An 18,290-nucleotide genomic window follows, 5' to 3' on the forward strand; every position below is an offset into this window, starting at 1 on the left:
GGTTAGTTTGGAGTCAAATTTCACCCCAAGGATATCAACTTCTCCAGGTGCCAACATCCTCCCATTCATCCTTATTACTGCACCAGCATTACCATCATGGTGCCTAGAGACGATCATCATTTGCGTTTTTTCAGGTGCAAATGTTACTTGCCATCTATTTCCCCAAGCTGATATAGCTCTCAGCTGGTGATTGATGTAGCTTAGAGCAGCTGGCATTTCTTCTCTTGGATAAGTGAATGTCAGTGTACAGTCGTCTGCATATGCATGTGATTCTGGGATGAGATGAAGAAGGTCGTTGAAGTAGACATTCCATAACAATGGACCCAGCATGCTTCCTTGTGGAACACTTGCCCCAATAGGATGTCTTGCTGATTCCGTTCCATTGAGAACTACACTTAGAGATCTACCATGAAGGTAGTCACTGAGGAGACATAGCGTAGAGCCTGCAATTCCCAGTGCTTGAAGTTTTGCTAAGAGGCCCTGGTGCCACACCCGGTCAAAAGCGCCAGCAATGTCCAGTGCTACCACACAGCTGACTTTGGATTCATCCAGTGACTGGTGCCACTTAGTGGAGAGGTTTAACAACAGATCAGCAGCAGAGTAACCTTTCCTGAAGCCATATTGACGATCACAAAGTAGTGAGTGGTAGTCAAAAAACTCTGTCATTTGTCTTGAGATTATTGTCGCAAGGATCTTACCAGTGATTGACAGGAGTGACACTGGTCTGTACTTGCTGATTTCTGCTCTGCTCTTCTTTTTGTGAACAGGGACTACATTTGCCTCTTTCCATAGAGAGGGCCATTTACACTGTACTAGGCAGTGCTGAAAGATGCGAGTTAGAGGTGCTCTCTCTCTCTCTTTCTCTCTCTCTCTTTCTCTTTCTCTCTCTTTCTCTCTCTTTCTCTCTCTCTCTTTCTCTCTTTATCTCTCTCTCTTTATCTCTCTCTCTTTATCTCTCTCTCTCTTTCTCTCTCTCTTTCTCTTTCTCTCTTTATCTCTCTCTTTCTCTTTCTCTCTCTTTCTCTCTCTCTCTTTCTCTCTCTCTTTCTTTCTCTCTTTCTCTTTCTCTCTCTTTCTTTCTCTCTTTCTCTTTCTCTCTCTCTTTCTCTCTTTCTTTCTCTTTCTCTCTCTCTCTCTTTCTCTCTTTCTTTCTCTCTTTCTCTCTTTCTTTCTCTTTCTCTCTTTCTCTCTTTCTTTCTCTCTTTCTTTCTTTCTTTCTCTTTCTCTCTTTCTTTCTTTCTCTTTCTTTCTTTCTCTTTCTCTCTTTCTTTCTCTCTTTCTCTCTCTCTCTCTCTCTCTCTCTCTCTCTCTCTCTCTCTCTCTCTCTCTCTCTCTCTCTCTCTCTCTCTCTCTCTCTCTCATTCTTTTTCTTTTTTTTTTACACAGGGTCGTCTTCTAAGGTTTACAAGCTAAGAGCTGTTACCTACATCAATTCATTTGAAAACCTTTTTATTGTTAAGACTTGTACAAATAGGGAACCGGATGAAATTGGATCCATCTGTGGACTAGTGATTTCATTTTGTCAATTGACTTTATTTCACTGTTGCGTTATGTTGTTTAAACATGTTTCAGACTCGTGTCACTTTAGAATGAATGAGCTCAGATGAAGTGATGTTCTTGAGAAGTGTACAGCCAGAATGTAGTTGCTGTTTACTGCTCATCTTGTTGTATACGAGCTATTTCTTATTTGTGGAATGGAGCTAATTGTGGTAACTTGACAGTATTAGCCTTGTATATAACAGTAAGACCAGCTGCATCTCTTCACTCTAGAGGCTCTATTGTAATGACAGATCTGTCTGAGCCAGGTCCAGGCAAGAGGTAAGTTGTCTTTATCAGTTCTCTGTTCTGTCTAAAAGTTAGACGAGATAGGCAGTCCAAGGTAGTAGCGCATTCTCAAGATGTGATTGCACTTATGCTGCACACAGAGTCTTCCAGCCTCTTCTGTAGAACAGGTATGAGATATGCCTTAGTGCTGTTATTTTCTTAGGTTAGGTAAGGTTCGTCAGGAAACAGGACAAGTGTTTCCTGACGTGGGTCTTAGTCAAATGATGACCCACTGTTGGAGCTTTTGGTCATCTGACTGAGGCCTTCGTTATAACCATAGTTATAACGAAGGCCTCAGTCTCATAAACATGCAAGTTTTCAGGTACATCTTGCTATTTCTACTTACACTTGGATCACACTACACATGCATATACAAGCATATACATGTATATACATACCCATATGGGTTTTCTTCTGTTTTCTTACTAGTTCTTGTTCATTTCTGCTTATCTCCATGAGGAAGTGGAACAGAATTCTTCCTCTGTAAGCCATGTGTGTCACAAGAAGCGACTAACGTGCCAGGAGTAAGGGGCTAATAACCCCTTCTCCTGTATATATTACTAAATTTAAAAGGAGAAACTTTCATTTTTTTCTTTTGGGCCACCCTGCCTTGGTGGGATATGGCTCATTTGTTGAAAAAAGGTATATAACTTACAATAACTTTAAAGCACTTGAAATTTTGGAAAGTTTTTAGATATTATGGAGAGATGTAGAGCTCACGGAGAATATGAACAGAGTGGTGCACGGTGACCGTATTAGTAAGTCCGGTAGGAGGGGGGAGCTGTATAACAAGTTTTGGTCATAATTTGAAATGTCCATATTAGCAATGAGCTGTAAGGCGAAATGCCGTAAAGCAGGGCCCTACTGTACTCACACATTTACTTGTAAATGTTTAAGTGTTTGATATCACTTTCTTCCTTTCACACCTTGCAGATACACTGTTTAACTTTCATCTTTAATTAATGGTTGTTTTGCAAGTGAAATGTGCTTTGTGTATCAGAAAAATCAGTTGCTAGAGGTATTCATAACTAAATTTGTTTTAAATACAAATAAATTTTTTTTTCTTTTTTTATATTTAGTTCTGTGTTACTTTATACTGTGTTATTATTTATTATCCGGCAGAAAATTGTTTGCTTAACTCACCCTTTTGTAGGGCTTTCTCTGCTGCTTAATAGAAATCATTACATTTCTGCAGCTAACTAAACTGATGTTTTGGGGAGTTTCTGGTGAGCCAATGTTAGTCTTTTTGTCCAAGCTTTTCTTCTAGTTGATTAAATGTTGAGCCTGCTGCTCATTGGTCTTTTCCACCCCAACAAATTTCTCTCAAGTGCCAACCCATTCTGTGACGTGGAATAGAAGCCAGCTTTGATCGACTATCCATTCTTATGAATTCTCTTGCTCGCAATTACCATTATTATCAGTGATGTCACTTATCTCATTTTTACTTTTATTTATAGTACAGTCGAATCTAATTAACCTAAACTCAAACATGTTAAAAAACAAGATATTCCACATTTAACATTTCAAAATAGATAATCTGTAAAACTTGTAAAAAGTAAAAATGACTTTCTGTAAGAAAAATTCAAAACACCATATTGTATTTGGACAAGATATTGTAGATTGATAAGTGCCTTGTCAGTTTTTTATTACAGTATCACACAGTATTTAAACTGTATAAACTTGACAAGTGATACTGAGTGATGGTGCAAAACTTTTTTTATAGCAACCTGCAGACTGTACTTTCTGATAATTGCACTGGGTACATTACAAAAAATGTAAATCTTCCATGATTTAATGTTTAATTTTATAATTAATTAGTGATTTAAACAAATTCTCTTATCTTTAACATATTTAAATAAGTGACCCCTGGTAAGACAGTGATGGAGTAAATGATGATGAAAGTATTTCTTCTTTTTTGTGTCACCTGGCCTTGGTGGGAAACAGCTGATGTATTAATGAAAAAAAATGACCTATATCTAAACAGCTGTAAGTGGAAATATTGTGTCCGTTGTTAACTTCGTGAAGATGACTCCAGCAATTGCAAAGGATACATTACTAAAATATATAGTTTCCCTCTTTACAATTAACTTTTGGCATGAATTAGTGATATCTGCAAATTCTTCTTTACCATACCTTATTCAAATAATATTTTTTTTTAACACCAGTTGACTCCCACCATGGTAGGGTGACCCAGAAAACAAATAACTTGCCATCACTCACACTAATCACTGTCTTCACAGAGGTGTGGCAGTATTACAATTCACATGACCCTCCAAAATGCAAATATCCCCATCCCTCCTTCAGTGTAGGCACTATACTTCCCACATCCAGAACTCAAGTCCAGCTAACTGGTTTCCCTGAATTCCTTTCATGATGTTACCTTACTCTCGCTCCAACAGCGTGTCATCGTAAAAACCAAGTGCCGCCACTCACTTCTGAGTAACGTGCTCACACATGCATGCTAAATGTTCAAGCCCCTCACATAAGAAGAACAAAACCTCCATTAAAATTCCCCTTCTTCCAACCTTTCCTAGGTGACCTCTACCCTGCCTCTCCTATGCTACAAATTTATGCATCCTTTGTCATCTTATTTTGCTCCACCCTCTTGAAATGTCCAGGCCACCTCAACAATCCCTCCTCACCTCTCTGGATAATAATTTTAGTGATCATGCACCTCCTAATCTCCAAATTGAATTCTCTGCATAATATTTATGGCATACATTGCCCTCAGACATGATATCTCTACTTCCTCCAGCCTCTTCCTCACTACAACATTCACAACCCATGCTTCACACCCATATAAGTGTGTTGGTACCACTATACTCTCGCATATTCCCTCTTTTGCCTCCATGGATAACGTTCTTTGTCTCCACAGACGCCTCAGTGCACCACCCACCTTCCCCTCTCCCCTTTCCTCATCAATTCTATGGTTTACCGCATCTTTCATAGACTCGTCTGCTGACAAGTCCACTCCCAAATATCTGGACACATTCACTTCCTCCATACTCTCCTACCAATCTGATATCTACTCTTTCATTACCTTAATTTTTTTGTTACCCTCATCACCTGTTCTTTCCTATGTTCACTTAATTTCCTTCTTCCTTAATTCTCCTCCTTTTTTCTCATTACTAATTACTAATGTTGCCCTATGCTTTAAGCTGATTTTTTTGTTTACTGCAATTTCTGCATAATCTTCTCTCTCATATACTCTACTGATTAAATTTTAAATTTATGGCCTGTATTTAAACAGTTGGAAGAGGAAATAATGTGTTTATTTGTATATGTTTGTGCTTACCCTTACTAGGCCTGAGTTGCCACTCCACTCATTGACCATGCAATACACATGAACACAACCCAGAAATCACATATACAAATTATATATTTAAATGAAAGACCACAACATACGAATAACATAAACACATACAAAATATGCGTCTGTTTTTTAAACATACTGACCATCTCCCATGGGGGGAGGGGTAACCAACCCCCTCCCTGGAAAAAATAAAAGGAATCACATTCATTGTTATTCATTCATTTGCTTTCTTGCCAGAAGCATGTTGACATTATGGTTCAGTATACCCTTTGAACTGCCACATCCTCACCCTTCCTTTAACATGCTTCCAATGTACTTCCCACCTCTACTGCACAAGTGCAACAAACTGATTTCCCTGAATCCCATCAAAAATGTTACTTTGCTCACGCTCCAACAGCACATCAGGTCATAAAAATCACTCTCGTCCATTCCAATTTAACGTACTCACACAAGCCTACTGCATGCTCAAGCCTGCTACTCAAAACCTTCCTTTCCCCCTCACCCCTCCCCCTTGCTACAGACTTTCTTGGAATGAAAAACATGTCTAATGTGAAAAAATAAGAAGAAAAATAATAAATGTAATTTAGTTTAACAACATTGTTCAGTAATCTATAAATTGACAGATTTTGACCAATATTTACCATACACTTGGTGTATAATAGCTGAGAAAAAAATATTTTTTGAAATTTGTTTAACGACTCTTCCAACCCCCCCCCCCCCACCCATCAACCCACCCCTCTTAAAGATTTGATAAATGTTTAAGCCAAGTAGTTCAGGTTTATTGGCTTCTGCTGTTTGGCTTTTTTAAAGTCATACTTTCATTACTCATTATAAAGCTGTTTTCTTGTCAGTCTATTATTCAAGCTAGTTATATGACTACTTAACTCACGAAATCGTAATGACACGATTGCAAACAAACCATACCTCAGCCGGGATTGAACCCGCGGTCAGAGAGTCTCAAAACTCCAGACCGTCGCGTTAGCCACTAGACCAGCCAGCCACAATAAGATTCGTCCAACTAGGTATATTTCTACACCATAGGTTACAACCAGGTTACAACCTATACAGATGTGACAGAGTGAACGGGCAAAAGGGGGGGTTGGCCTGTACATTGCAGAGTCACTTGTTTGCACAGAACTTCTTAATGCCTCAAATGATGTAGTGGAAGTTTTAGCAGTAAAGGTCGAGAACCAAAACCTAGTCATTGTGGTAGTCTACAAGCCTCCGGATGCAACATCCCAGCAATTCCAGGAACAGCTGTTAAAAATTGACCACTGTCTGGAAAATCTTCCAGCTCCTGCACCCAACATCTTGCTCCTGGGGGATTTCAACTTAAGGCACCTAAAATGGAGGAATATAGCAAATAATATTGTTGCAGTAATAACACCAGGAGGCAGCTCTGATGAAAACTCACACTCACACGAGCTTTTAAATCTCTGCACAAAATTCAATTTAAACCAGCAAATAATAGAGCCTACTAGACTGGAGAATACACTAGACCTCATCTTCACTAACAATGATGATCTGATAAGAAATGTCACCATATCAAAAACAATATACTCAGATCACAACATAATTGAGGTTCAGACATGTATGCGTGGAGCCCCAGACCGACATAATGAGATTAGTCACGAGGAAGCATTCACCAAATTCAACTTCAATAACAAAAACATAAAGTGGGACCAAGTAAACCAAGTCCTAACCGATATAAGCTGGGAAGATATACTAAGCAACACAGACCCCAACTTATGCCTAGAACAGATTAACTTGGTGGCACTCGATGTATGCACAAGGCTTATTCCTCTAAGAAAAAGGAGGAGTAGATGTAAAATAGAGACAGGCGCTCCCTTTACAGGCGACGGAAAAGAATAACAGAGCGGCTAAAAGAGGTCAATACATCTGAAATGCGTAGGGAGACACTGGTCAGAGAAATAGCAAGCATCGAACTTAAGCTAAAGGAATCTTATAGGAGTCAGGAATCGCGGGAAGAACTAAAAGCCATAAATGAAATCGAAAGAAACCCAAAGTATTTCTTCTCCTATGCCAAATCAAAGTCGAGAACAACGTCCAGTATTGGGCCCCTACTTAAACAAGATGGGTCCTACACAGATGACAGCAAGGAAATGAGTGAGCTACTCAAGTCCCAATATGACTTAGTTTTTAGCAAGCCGCTAACCAGACTGAGAATCGAAGATGAAAATTAATTTTTTATGAGAGAGCCACAAAATTTGATTAACACAAGCCTATCCGATGTTATCCTGACGCCAAATGACTTCGAACAGGCGATAAATGACATGCCCATGCACTCTGCCCCAGGGCCAGACTCATGGAACTCCGTGTTCATCAAGAACTGCAAGAAGCCCCTATCACGAGCCTTTTCCATCCTATGGAGAGGGAGCATGGACACGGGGGTCGTCCCACAGTTACTAAAAACAACAGACATAGCCCCACTCCACAATGGGGGCAGTAAAGCAACAGCAAAGAACTACAGACCGATAGCACTAACATCCCATATCATAAAAATCTTTGAAAGGGTCCTAAGAAGCAAGATCACCACCCATCTAGAAACCCATCAGTTACACAACCCAGGGCAACATGGGTTTAGAACAGGTCGCTCCTGTCTGTCTCAACTATTGGATCACTGCGACAAGGTCCTAGATGCACTAGAAGACAAAAAGAATGCAGATGTAATATATACAGACTTTGCAAAAGCCTTCGACAAGTGTGACCATGGCGTAATAGCGCACAAAATGCGCGCTAAAGGAATAACAGGAAAAGTCGGTCGATGGATCTATAATTTCCTCACTAACAGAACACAGAGAGTAGTCGTCAACAGAGTAAAGTCCGAGGCAGCTACGGTGAAAAGCTCTGTTCCACAAGGCACAGTACTCGCTCCCATCTTGTTCCTCATCGTCATATCCGACATAGACAAGGATGTCAGCCACAGCACCGTGTCTTCCTTTGCAGATGACACCCGAATCTGCATGACAGTGTCTTCCATTGCAGACACTGCAAGGCTCCAGGTGGACATCAACCAAATCTTTCAGTGGGCTGCAGAAAACAATATGAAGTTCAACGATGAGAAATTTCAATTACTCAGATATGGTAAACACGAGGAAATTAAATCTTCATCAGAGTACAAAACAAATTCTGGCCACAAAATAGAGCGAAACACCAACGTCAAAGACCTGGGAGTGATCATGTCGGAGGATCTCACCTTCAAGGACCATAACATTGTATCAATCGCATCTGCTAGAAAAATGACAGGATGGATAATGAGAACCTTCAAAACTAGGGATGCCAAGCCCATGATGACACTCTTCAGGTCACTTGTTCTATCTAGGCTGGAATATTGCTGCACACTAACAGCACCTTTCAAGGCAGGTGAAATTGCTGACCTAGAAAATGTACAGAGAACCTTCACGGCGCGCATAACAGAGATAAAACACCTCAATTACTGGGAGCGCTTGAGGTTCCTAAACCTGTATTCTCTGGAACGCAGGCGGGAGAGATACATGATTATATACACCTGGAAAATCCTAGAGGGACTAGTACCGAACTTGCACACGAAAATCACTCACTACGAAAGCAAAAGACTTGGCAGACGATGCAACATCCCCCCAATGAAAAGCAGAGGTGTCACTAGCACGTTAAGAGACCATACAATAAGTGTCAGGGGCCCGAGACTGTTCAACTGCCTCCCAGCATACATAAGGGGGATTACCAACAGACCCCTGGCAGTCTTCAAGCTGGCACTGGACAAGCACCTAAAGTCGGTTCCTGACCAGCCGGGCTGTGGCTCGTACATTGGTTTGCATGCAGCCAGCAGTAACAGCCTGGTTGATCAGGCTCTGATCCACCAGGAGGCCTGGTCACAGACCGGGCCGCGGGGGCGTTGACCCTCGGAACTCTCTCCAGGTAAACTTCAGGTAGGAAGGTTAGCACAGGCACCACTGTGACCACAAATGCAAGTTGGAGATTCGTCTGTAAAAACTTTCATTTGTGGTCACAGTGGTGCCTGTGCTAACCTTCCTATGGTGTAGAAATATACCTAGTTGGACGAATCTTATTGTGGCTAGCTGGTCTAGTGGCTAACGCGACGGTCTGGAGTCTTGAGACTCTCTGACCGCGGGTTCAATCCCGGCCGGGGTATGGTTTATGACTACTTAATATGATCACAAGGAATTATATTTAAAGAGACATTTATACCTTGCTGGGACATTTATACCTTACTGCATTTAGAAAACTTTCATCCTTTCCATTCATAAAACAAATTTGGTTCAGGGTTGATTATCAAACTGCAATTCTAAGTAGTATTGCCATTAATGAGAGGTGGTAACAATGTTTTTAAGGTCTCTTAACCCTTTCATGGTCGACAGGCCCTCTCAGAGACTTGTTCTCAGGGTTGGCCAAATTTCAAAAAAAAAAAAAAAAATTTTTCTTATGAAAAGATAGAGAATCTTTTCCCGATCATAATGACACCAAAAGTATGAAATTTGATGGAAAACTTACGGAATTATGCTCTCACAAAGTTAGCGGTCTACGATGTTTACACATCGGCGATTTTGCCCACTTTGAGCCCTATTTTTGGCCAATTCCAGTGTACTTGTCAACAAAAATCATAACTATTTCGCTAGAACTCCATTTTTTCTATCGAATGAGTACAAGAAACCACCCATTTACTGATTTCAACTATCCAATACACTGGTCAGAATTTAACAATTTTGCCAATTTCACACAAATTTCAAAAGATGCCAATTTCTGAATAGGGTCCAGAATAAACAAGAAAGACATTCCTGGCACTAAAATCAAATTTCCTCTGTTCATTAATCACGTCCCCATGCCCCTCTTACATTCCTTTGCTTTCCACTTTGAATTTTTATTCTCACAAAAAAATAGAAAATTTACTGTTATGCAGGCTACTGCATTGGTGTAGAAATTGTATAAATATTATCAGCGCACTTGTGAAAGAATATTAGACTCACCAGTTGACATGTATTGGACGCATAGCATGATTTGTTTACTTTTGAACTTTGGTAAAAATTGAACATTTCTGCTATTTTTGAGTGCAATTTCAAGGTACTTTTCTTTGTAAAACCAGTCAAAATCATCTCAGTTTCTGTAATATGTCTTCCATTGTATAAAATAAGACCAGGAAAACTAGAATACAACAATAAATACCATACGAAAATACAGTTTTTTTTCTCATTACGCACTGTGTGCTGCAGGATTTTTTGTTATACCGCGCACACTGACCACATAGACCCATTCTTTCATATGTAGGCCTACCAGCTTTCTCTTACTAGATTTGAGGGCACTAGAATTTAGGCATACTAGTACGTACGTCAAAAACCCTGGTGCGTAAGCCGTACTAGTACGGCCGAAACCCTGAAAGGGTTAAATTCCTTCATGGCTTGTAAACTACTGTACATTTATAATTACAGTACAGTGGACCCCCGCTTAACGATAACCTCCCAATGCGACCAATTATGTAAGTGTATTTATGTAAGTGCGTTTGTACGTGTATGTTTGGGGGTCTGAAATGGACTAATCTACTTCACAATATTCCTTATGGGAACAAATTCGGTCAGTACTGGCACCTGAACATACTTCTGGAATGAAAAAATATCGTTAACCGGGGGTCCACTGTATTCGGGTAGAAATATACAGATTCATTTCACTACAGGTCCACAACCCTTTATCTGAAGTTCTGAAATTGGAAAAGTTCCGAAAACCAAAGTTTTTTCGTGGAGTGTGAAGCGTCGGTCATCTCAGTGCTGAGTCATGCCACCATGTGGTGGCGTTGAGAATCATTGTGAACTTCACAAAGTTCTGAAATTCGAAACAATACTGGCCCCAAGGGTTTCGGATAAGGGGATGTGGACCTGTACTGACTTCTGTACTGTCCATGTCTGTACATCCTGTCATACAAATGTGTAAAAGAAAACATGTCAAATGTTTTGCCTTCTGGCAGCATTTCTGGTCTTTTCTTTGTCCCATAAATACATAAATACCAGGTAAATATTGCAATTTTCTACTTACATGTTGTATTCACATGCAGTATCTTTACTTTGCTGTGCTGTATGTTTTGTAATATTTGTTTTTCCTGTGTTTCCTTTCCAATTTACGAAGTCTGGTCTTTGGACCTTGTAGGCTTATCCCCGGAATCAGATAGCAAATACTGTAGCTGGAGAATATCATGCTTAGTGAAATTTTTCACACTCCTTCCCCTTTCTCTTTTAATTTCCTCATCACATACAAGTTAATCACGTACACCTTCCATTTGAAATGGAATTAGCGTGCATATGGGACCTGACGATCTGTTGGAGTGTGAGCAGGGTAATATTAAGTGAAGGGATTCAGGGAAACCGGTTATTTTTATATAGCCGGACTTGAGTCCTGGAAATGGGAAGTACAATGCCTGCACTCTAAAGGAGGGGTTCGGGATATTGGCAGTTTGGAAGAATATGTTGTGTATCTTTATAGGTATATGCTTCTAAGCTGTTGTGTTCTGAGCACCTCTGCAAAAACAGTGATTATGTGTGAGTGAGGTGAAAGTGTTGAATGATGATGAAAGTATTTTCTTTTTGGGTATTTTCTTTTTTTTTGGGATCACCCTGCCTCGGTGGGAGACGGCCGACTTGTTAAAAAAAAAAAAATGTTTTCCAAGTGGTAGAATAGTTGGTTGACCTTAGATTGCAAATAGAAAAGAATGCATTTCAGTATGTTCTATTGACATAGATAAAATTATTCATAACCTAGACATGGCTTACAACCACTCAATCACATTTGGCCCAAAAAATCACACAGACAGCACAGTGCTTGTGACTAATGATTGGTACTCTGTTTTATCTGCTTGTAATGTATTAATATGGGTTAATAGCAACCCCTACATCTGCTACTGATGTCTAAGATTAAAGCCTATATATACTGCACTAACCTCTAACATGGTAACATCTGGTAGTGATGGTGATGGGGCTTGACTTGTTGTGATATCACTTAGAATTGTTCTAGAACATCACAGTTTTTAATTTCTATTTTGCATGCAGCAAAAACAAGGAGCAGGAAAGGCTAAAGAAATTAGCTAGTCAGCAGTACCAAGATTTTCGGGATAAGCAGACTAGGTGAGATACTTTGTGTTGTAGTCCCCTCTTAATCTACTAACCAGTTCTAAGGAGATGAAAATAATTATTTTAATTGATTTATAGTATGATTAATTTATTTCTGTGATGTGAGACATATTTATTTTGATCTCCTTTAGAATAAAGTGACTAGTTTTATTCCATAGCTCTTTTAAGTTTTTTGTATGTATATTGTAGTAAAATGTGTATGCTGAATTAGTTTTTGTACTTTTATATTCCATGTAACATTGTGACTGTTAGTTATGTGAAGATTTGTTGTATTTCTGTAATGTATACTGTATGAAAACAAGAGAATATACATATTTCTTTAATTAAATAACTTAAAAAAATTATTTTTAAATGTATATTTTTGCTGTGTTCCTTGTTAAGAACACTTTGTCTACTAATATCTAACTTAAAATTTATTGTGTGTAATAATGCTGACATTATCAATATTTTAGTAAGAAATAGTAGCAAATAGTCCTGTAAATGTGCATGTTCACATATAATTGAGGTTCATTCACAATACTATAATTGTTTTTTTCTCTGTAGACAAAAAAAAAAAATTGTTATTGCCAGTTTTGAAGATGCATAATGTACTAACTTCAAATTATATTATATACTTCATGCACTTCTTTATGGATGAGTTTAACAATTGTTTTGGATGGCCAAAAAAAAAAAAAAAAACACGTATCTTGAGTATATAATATAAATGTTAATTCAAATAACCAAAATTTATATTTGTCACTCCACAATGGTCATATACTCTGACTAGGCACACTGGCTTTTAATATGAAATCACATAGTATGTTTTGGTGCAGTCTTGTACAGTATTATTTCTGTAATTAATGGAAAAGCAAAAGATGTTTATTAAAATAATTAAGTGATAATAAGTGTTGTTTATGTATGAAAAACATGAGATATCACAGTAAAGGCATCTTGTAAATCTTGAATACAGTAATGGCATCTTGCAAATCTTAGTAATTTTTTGAAGAATGAAAGTTGCAGTATTGTAACTGGAACAGTTCACAACTACCCCTACAAATATGAGATGAATCTGTAGATGTTTTGGTCTTTTGTTTATCATTATTATTATTTATTGACAATCCAGGGTGGGCTTTAATGTTGTCTAAAGTTTTAATCTCCATTATTTGGTTTTATGGAAGTACAAGACTCCCTTAGTATTTATGTATAATATTTAATTTCTGTGTGAATATAGTGCATGTGTGGCATTTTATGTACTGTACTGTATTGTATGGCTTCTCTCTTTCATGAATTTTTTCCTTAGGTTATTGCAGTTCAACGGATAAAATAACTAACATCAATTTAACTAGTTATTTTCCTTCATTAATATTGCCACAGTGGTGATCATCGGGCTTGCATATACATCTTCAAACATAGGCCTTGCAAACTTTGGCAGAATGTTGGTTTAGGTTATTAATTTATTTGTTTTTACTGTTTTATAACTACCATTTTATTTTTCATTAATTGTCTGTGCAATTTATTGATTTTTTCAATTTTGATTTTTAACATCTGTCTTAATTTCATTTTATGGAGATACTATGATTATTGATGGCATCTTTGAAAAGTTGTATTGAATTTATTTTGTTTATAACTAGCATATGGGCAGAGTAACTTAATTCTTAGGTGTAATATAGGTGATAATGTGAAGAGTTTGATAAACTACTAATCACTTTAATAAACATACAAAAAGTTATTCCTTATAACAGTGGAAACTATCACTACTGGGGAAAAAATTGGAATTTGGTCTTTGGTAATCTTGTTGGTGCATTTATTGTAAAAGTCTGGGCAAGGAAAATATTTAATCTCTTCCAAGTTAAACAGTTATCCTGGGCTGTCTAATGAGTAGTCTGAGACAACTGTTCTACTACCTTCACTAGCCTTGATGCTAGTAAAGGCTCTTGATCCCTGGAATTAGTTATGCTCCTTGTGAATTGAACCTGATTACCAGCAGCTGTGTAACCCATATGGGTTTAGTACTCCCCGTGACTAATACTGCCACTTGCAACATAGGTTAATGAGTTTTTCTAATACAATACATAATTGTTAACTACACCCATATAGGATTTGTCATTAAACTTCTATGATTCCTTTTATAGGACAGTAACATATTTTAAAGTATGTATAATTTGTCATATTTTGTTTGAGTAAAATAGTTTGCTTGCAAACTGGAATAATTCAAAATCTAAAATTATTGGAAGCCTTAATTAAAAAATCTTAAGATCATGTCATTGGAGTCAGTAACTTAATAAATAGCATGAATAGTAAGTCATTGTGAAACGGTGGATAAGATTTGTGATGCTGTGCTTCCTGGGCTATCTTCTTTCAGTAAACATTTAACCAAATTAATATTTCAGTCTTATTTGTCAGTTGAGCTCTCAAAATATTTGTTCCTAAATGTTTGCTGCATTGTAACAGCTTGAAGATCAAATGAATAAGAATTAAATATTTTCCTAAGAAAGTTCTTTAAGCAGTTGTCTATAACTGTATAGAAATTCCCATTGAAATCTCAAATGGGTTTATAAATTGGAGTGATTGAGAGAAGGTGAATGGCTCAGTTAGATAAATTAGTGAGTGCCATCACTAATCATTGTGTCACTTCGTTAGTTAACTGGATTTTTTATAGCAGTTTGAAAAGCCAGGCTCACAGATGTGTTTGAATAAAGAAAGGGGAAATTTCATATTACAAATGGTGGTTTTAATCCTTGGGTAGAGAGATAGCACAAAATTTACATGTAGGTCTTAAATTTTTAAAGGGATTTCAAACATATCTTGAGGCTTTTTCAATACTGATATTGGTGTTGGTCTAATTAACACTCCCACTGCACCCACTCCCACCCTCACCATGCAGGAGACAGCAGGACACCTCCAACGGTACCCTGTTGCACAAACTGGAGGAGACGTTTATTCACGAATCAATTCTTGCAAGGTATATTGCATGTGGCGGAGGATGCATGAGGCATGTGTCTTTCATTATGTATTTGCAACTTCTTTTTTTAGTTTAGTGTTACATTAGTTTTTTTTTAGTTTTTAAGATCATAGTTTTGAATAAAAAAGTATAATTTATTGTCATTGATGGTGTTTTAACATACCCAATTTGATGATCAGTATTAACTCTTAGAAATATTATGTTGGAGAAGTCCATGTCATTGTTATGGAGCCACTTATATTGCCATTCAGTGTGTAGTAAGGAGCCACTATTCATGAGAGATGTGTTACTGTGCTTCTGCACACCCAAATACTAGGTACAGTATATATTTTTTTAACTGGCTCTCTCTCACCGAGGTTGATTGACCCAACAAAGAAAACACTTTCACTGTCACTCATTCAATTGCTGTCATGCCATAAGGGCACTGACATTGCAGTTCAGAGAACCCTCCAAACCACAACACTCCGACCCCTCCTTCAGAGTGCAGGCAATATACTTTCACCTCCAGGACTCAGGTCCAGCTAACCAGTTTTCCCCTGAATTCTTTCATAAATGTTACCTTGCTCATAATCTGACATGTCAAATTATAAAATTCACTTGCCTCTACTCACTCCTATCAAACATGCTCACACAAGCCTGCTGGATGTCTAAAGCTCCAGCAGTAACATCATAGATGGTGTCTGAGATAAATGTCAGACACTACTTGTTTTACTACGCCATACTCCTTGCACACCCAGGCCACTGAAATGCCTGCTTCAATTTCTTTATTAAGTTTTTGCTTAAGTTAAGGTCACAAGCTTCTTCGTGCCATCACTAACTTTAGAGGCCATTGTTACTTCATTAAAGTACAGGGTACTCTAATGAAGTAACGAAAAACATTGTAAATCCAGGAAAAATTAGGGACCAAATGATAGTATACAAGTGTGCACACAAATAACTAATTGATGTGGGTTAAGTCACTGGCCTTCCTGCCAAGGAACATATTCATTTTATCGATGGTATGACTAGAGCAGCCTAGGTAGTAGGTTGGTAGACAGCAAATGCCCAGGGAGGTACTACCATCCTCCCAAGGGAGTGTAAAACGAAAGCCTGTAATTGTTTTACACAGTAATAGGATTGCTGGTGTCTTTTTTTCTGTCTCACAAACATACAAGATTTCAGGTATGTCTTGCTACTTCTACTCACACTTAGGCTACACTACACATGCATATATATACACTCCCCTCTGGGTTTTCTTCCTCCGTAAGCCATGCATGTCGTATGAGGTGACCAAAATGCCGGGAGCAAGGGGCTAGTAATCCCTTCTCTTATATACATTACTAATGTTAAAATGAGAAACTTTGTTTTTCTTTTTGGGCTACCCTGCTTTGGTGAGATATGGTCAGTTTGTTGAAAGAAAGAACATGAATAGACCAAACAGCCATGTGATGTAGCAGACTTGGTCCACTGCATTGCTATTTGTACCAGACACCCCATGCAGTAGACATGTTGAGTCTTTGTCTGGCCAGATTTTTTTGTCCATTTTATCCAATATCCGCTTTATGGAGGTTCGTTACACCAAGGTTTTACCATAGAGTAATCTGAAGATTTTATTGTACGGTAATATCTGCTGATTTGTTATTAGTAAAAATGCCAGTAATCTTTTAGATAAATGGACACATGCAACTAAGATGTCTATTGTAAGTGTTTCACTCACCAGGAACTTTTGCTTGACAAAGCTTCTGTTGAGTGAAACAGCTGTAATAATATCATTAGTTACATATGTGTTGATTTACCTAACAGTAATAGCTACTACTGAGGACACCATGACAAAAGTGAATGAAAGAGGTAATGAGGATGGGAAGCAGTAGGAGAATAAGTAATTTTGGTGAAATAAACAAGTTGAGAAAGGCCGGGAAACAGATGGGTTTAACAGTCAAGAATGAGTATGGCAAGATGCTAGTAGAGAAGGTGCAAGTATTGGAAGAATGAGAAGAATATTTTGAAAAGTTTTAACATTAATGATGCTGTGTAACCCTTGTGGTTTAGCATTTTTTTTATTATAATAATAATAATTAACATTAATGATAAAAGATTAGAGATGATTTTGTGCAAGGGACAGGGAGAACTGGAATCTTTTCAGAGCAGGGAACTGTATGACCCTTGTAGGTTTAGCACTTAGTTATGATTATAATAATCAGAGGAGGGAAGATCTAGTGGTGAGAGCAAAAGAAGCATGTGACGGAGTTGGGTAGGTTGACAGGGGGATAAAGCAGTGGGCACAGAGGGGAGTCAGACTTAGATGCTGAAAGTATATATGTATATAGTTCTTAAATGGTTGGTGTACACTGGAACCTTGACTTGTGAGTTTACTCAGTTCCGTGACCTAGCTCGTAACTCAATTTGCTTGTATATCAGATCAATTTTCCTCACTTAAATTAATTGAATATCCATTAATCCATTCCTGCAGTCTGGAGGCAAGAAAAAATACTTGAATATGATGCCGTTATCAAGTGTATGGCTTATTTATCTATCACAATTCATCTAATATGACGTAATAAACAATATAATTAACACAGAAACATTATATATACTCTAGAATGGATAAAATAGGCCATAATATGGGGGCAGAGGCAGCGGCAGAAGCATCCGCCATTTCCTGTCCCACTTTGACTACAGTATCTTCCCATGCTCTTATTTTAAGAGAAAATGGAGTATTTTTGAGGCTAACTGCAGTAGATCACTAGTTTTCTAAGGAAAATACTGAAACAATATTGTATATAAAAGCATAATAAATCATAATACATACACTACAGAATGTAAAGAAATGCTAAACTGTTTATATAAAGTGTATATGTACTTACTCACTTAGAAGCAGAGATGGTGGGAGAGGCTGAGGGTGGGGCATGTTGAGGGTGCGGCGTATGATGTCAGTGGCCCTGTAAACCTCCAACAACAACATTGTTTTGTTTGATTGCTGAGCTTAACTGATACAATTTGTTTTGTTTAATCACTGAACTTAACTGATACAATTTGTTTTGTTTGATCACTGAACATAACTGATAAAACTTTAGTATCTACATACCATAGATGTACTAAGCTG

General features: G+C 37.9%; 1 protein-coding gene across 35 annotated transcripts in view; it reads left to right on the forward strand.

The window, feature by feature from the left end:
• Positions 1–18,290, forward strand: part of baz (par-3 family cell polarity regulator) — a 713,284-nt gene that overhangs the window by 666,216 nt on the left and 28,778 nt on the right. For 26 of the 35 annotated variants that reach the window (XM_053782976.2, XM_053782958.2, XM_070089426.1 and 23 more), the window contains 2 exons: positions 12,187–12,261; positions 15,131–15,238. The exons of 2 other annotated variants lie outside the window; for them this stretch is intronic. In XM_053782976.2, the coding sequence (XP_053638951.1) occupies positions 12,187–12,261; positions 15,131–15,238 (183 nt within the window). The remainder of the gene's footprint in view (positions 1–12,186; positions 12,262–15,130; positions 15,239–18,290) is intronic. 7 more of the 35 variants (XM_053782965.2, XM_053782973.2, XM_053782997.2 and 4 more) reach the window with 4 other exon arrangements.

The sequence above is a fragment of the Cherax quadricarinatus genome, chromosome 28 (assembly GCF_038502225.1).
Source record: "Cherax quadricarinatus isolate ZL_2023a chromosome 28, ASM3850222v1, whole genome shotgun sequence".
Taxonomy (NCBI): domain Eukaryota; kingdom Metazoa; phylum Arthropoda; class Malacostraca; order Decapoda; family Parastacidae; genus Cherax; species Cherax quadricarinatus.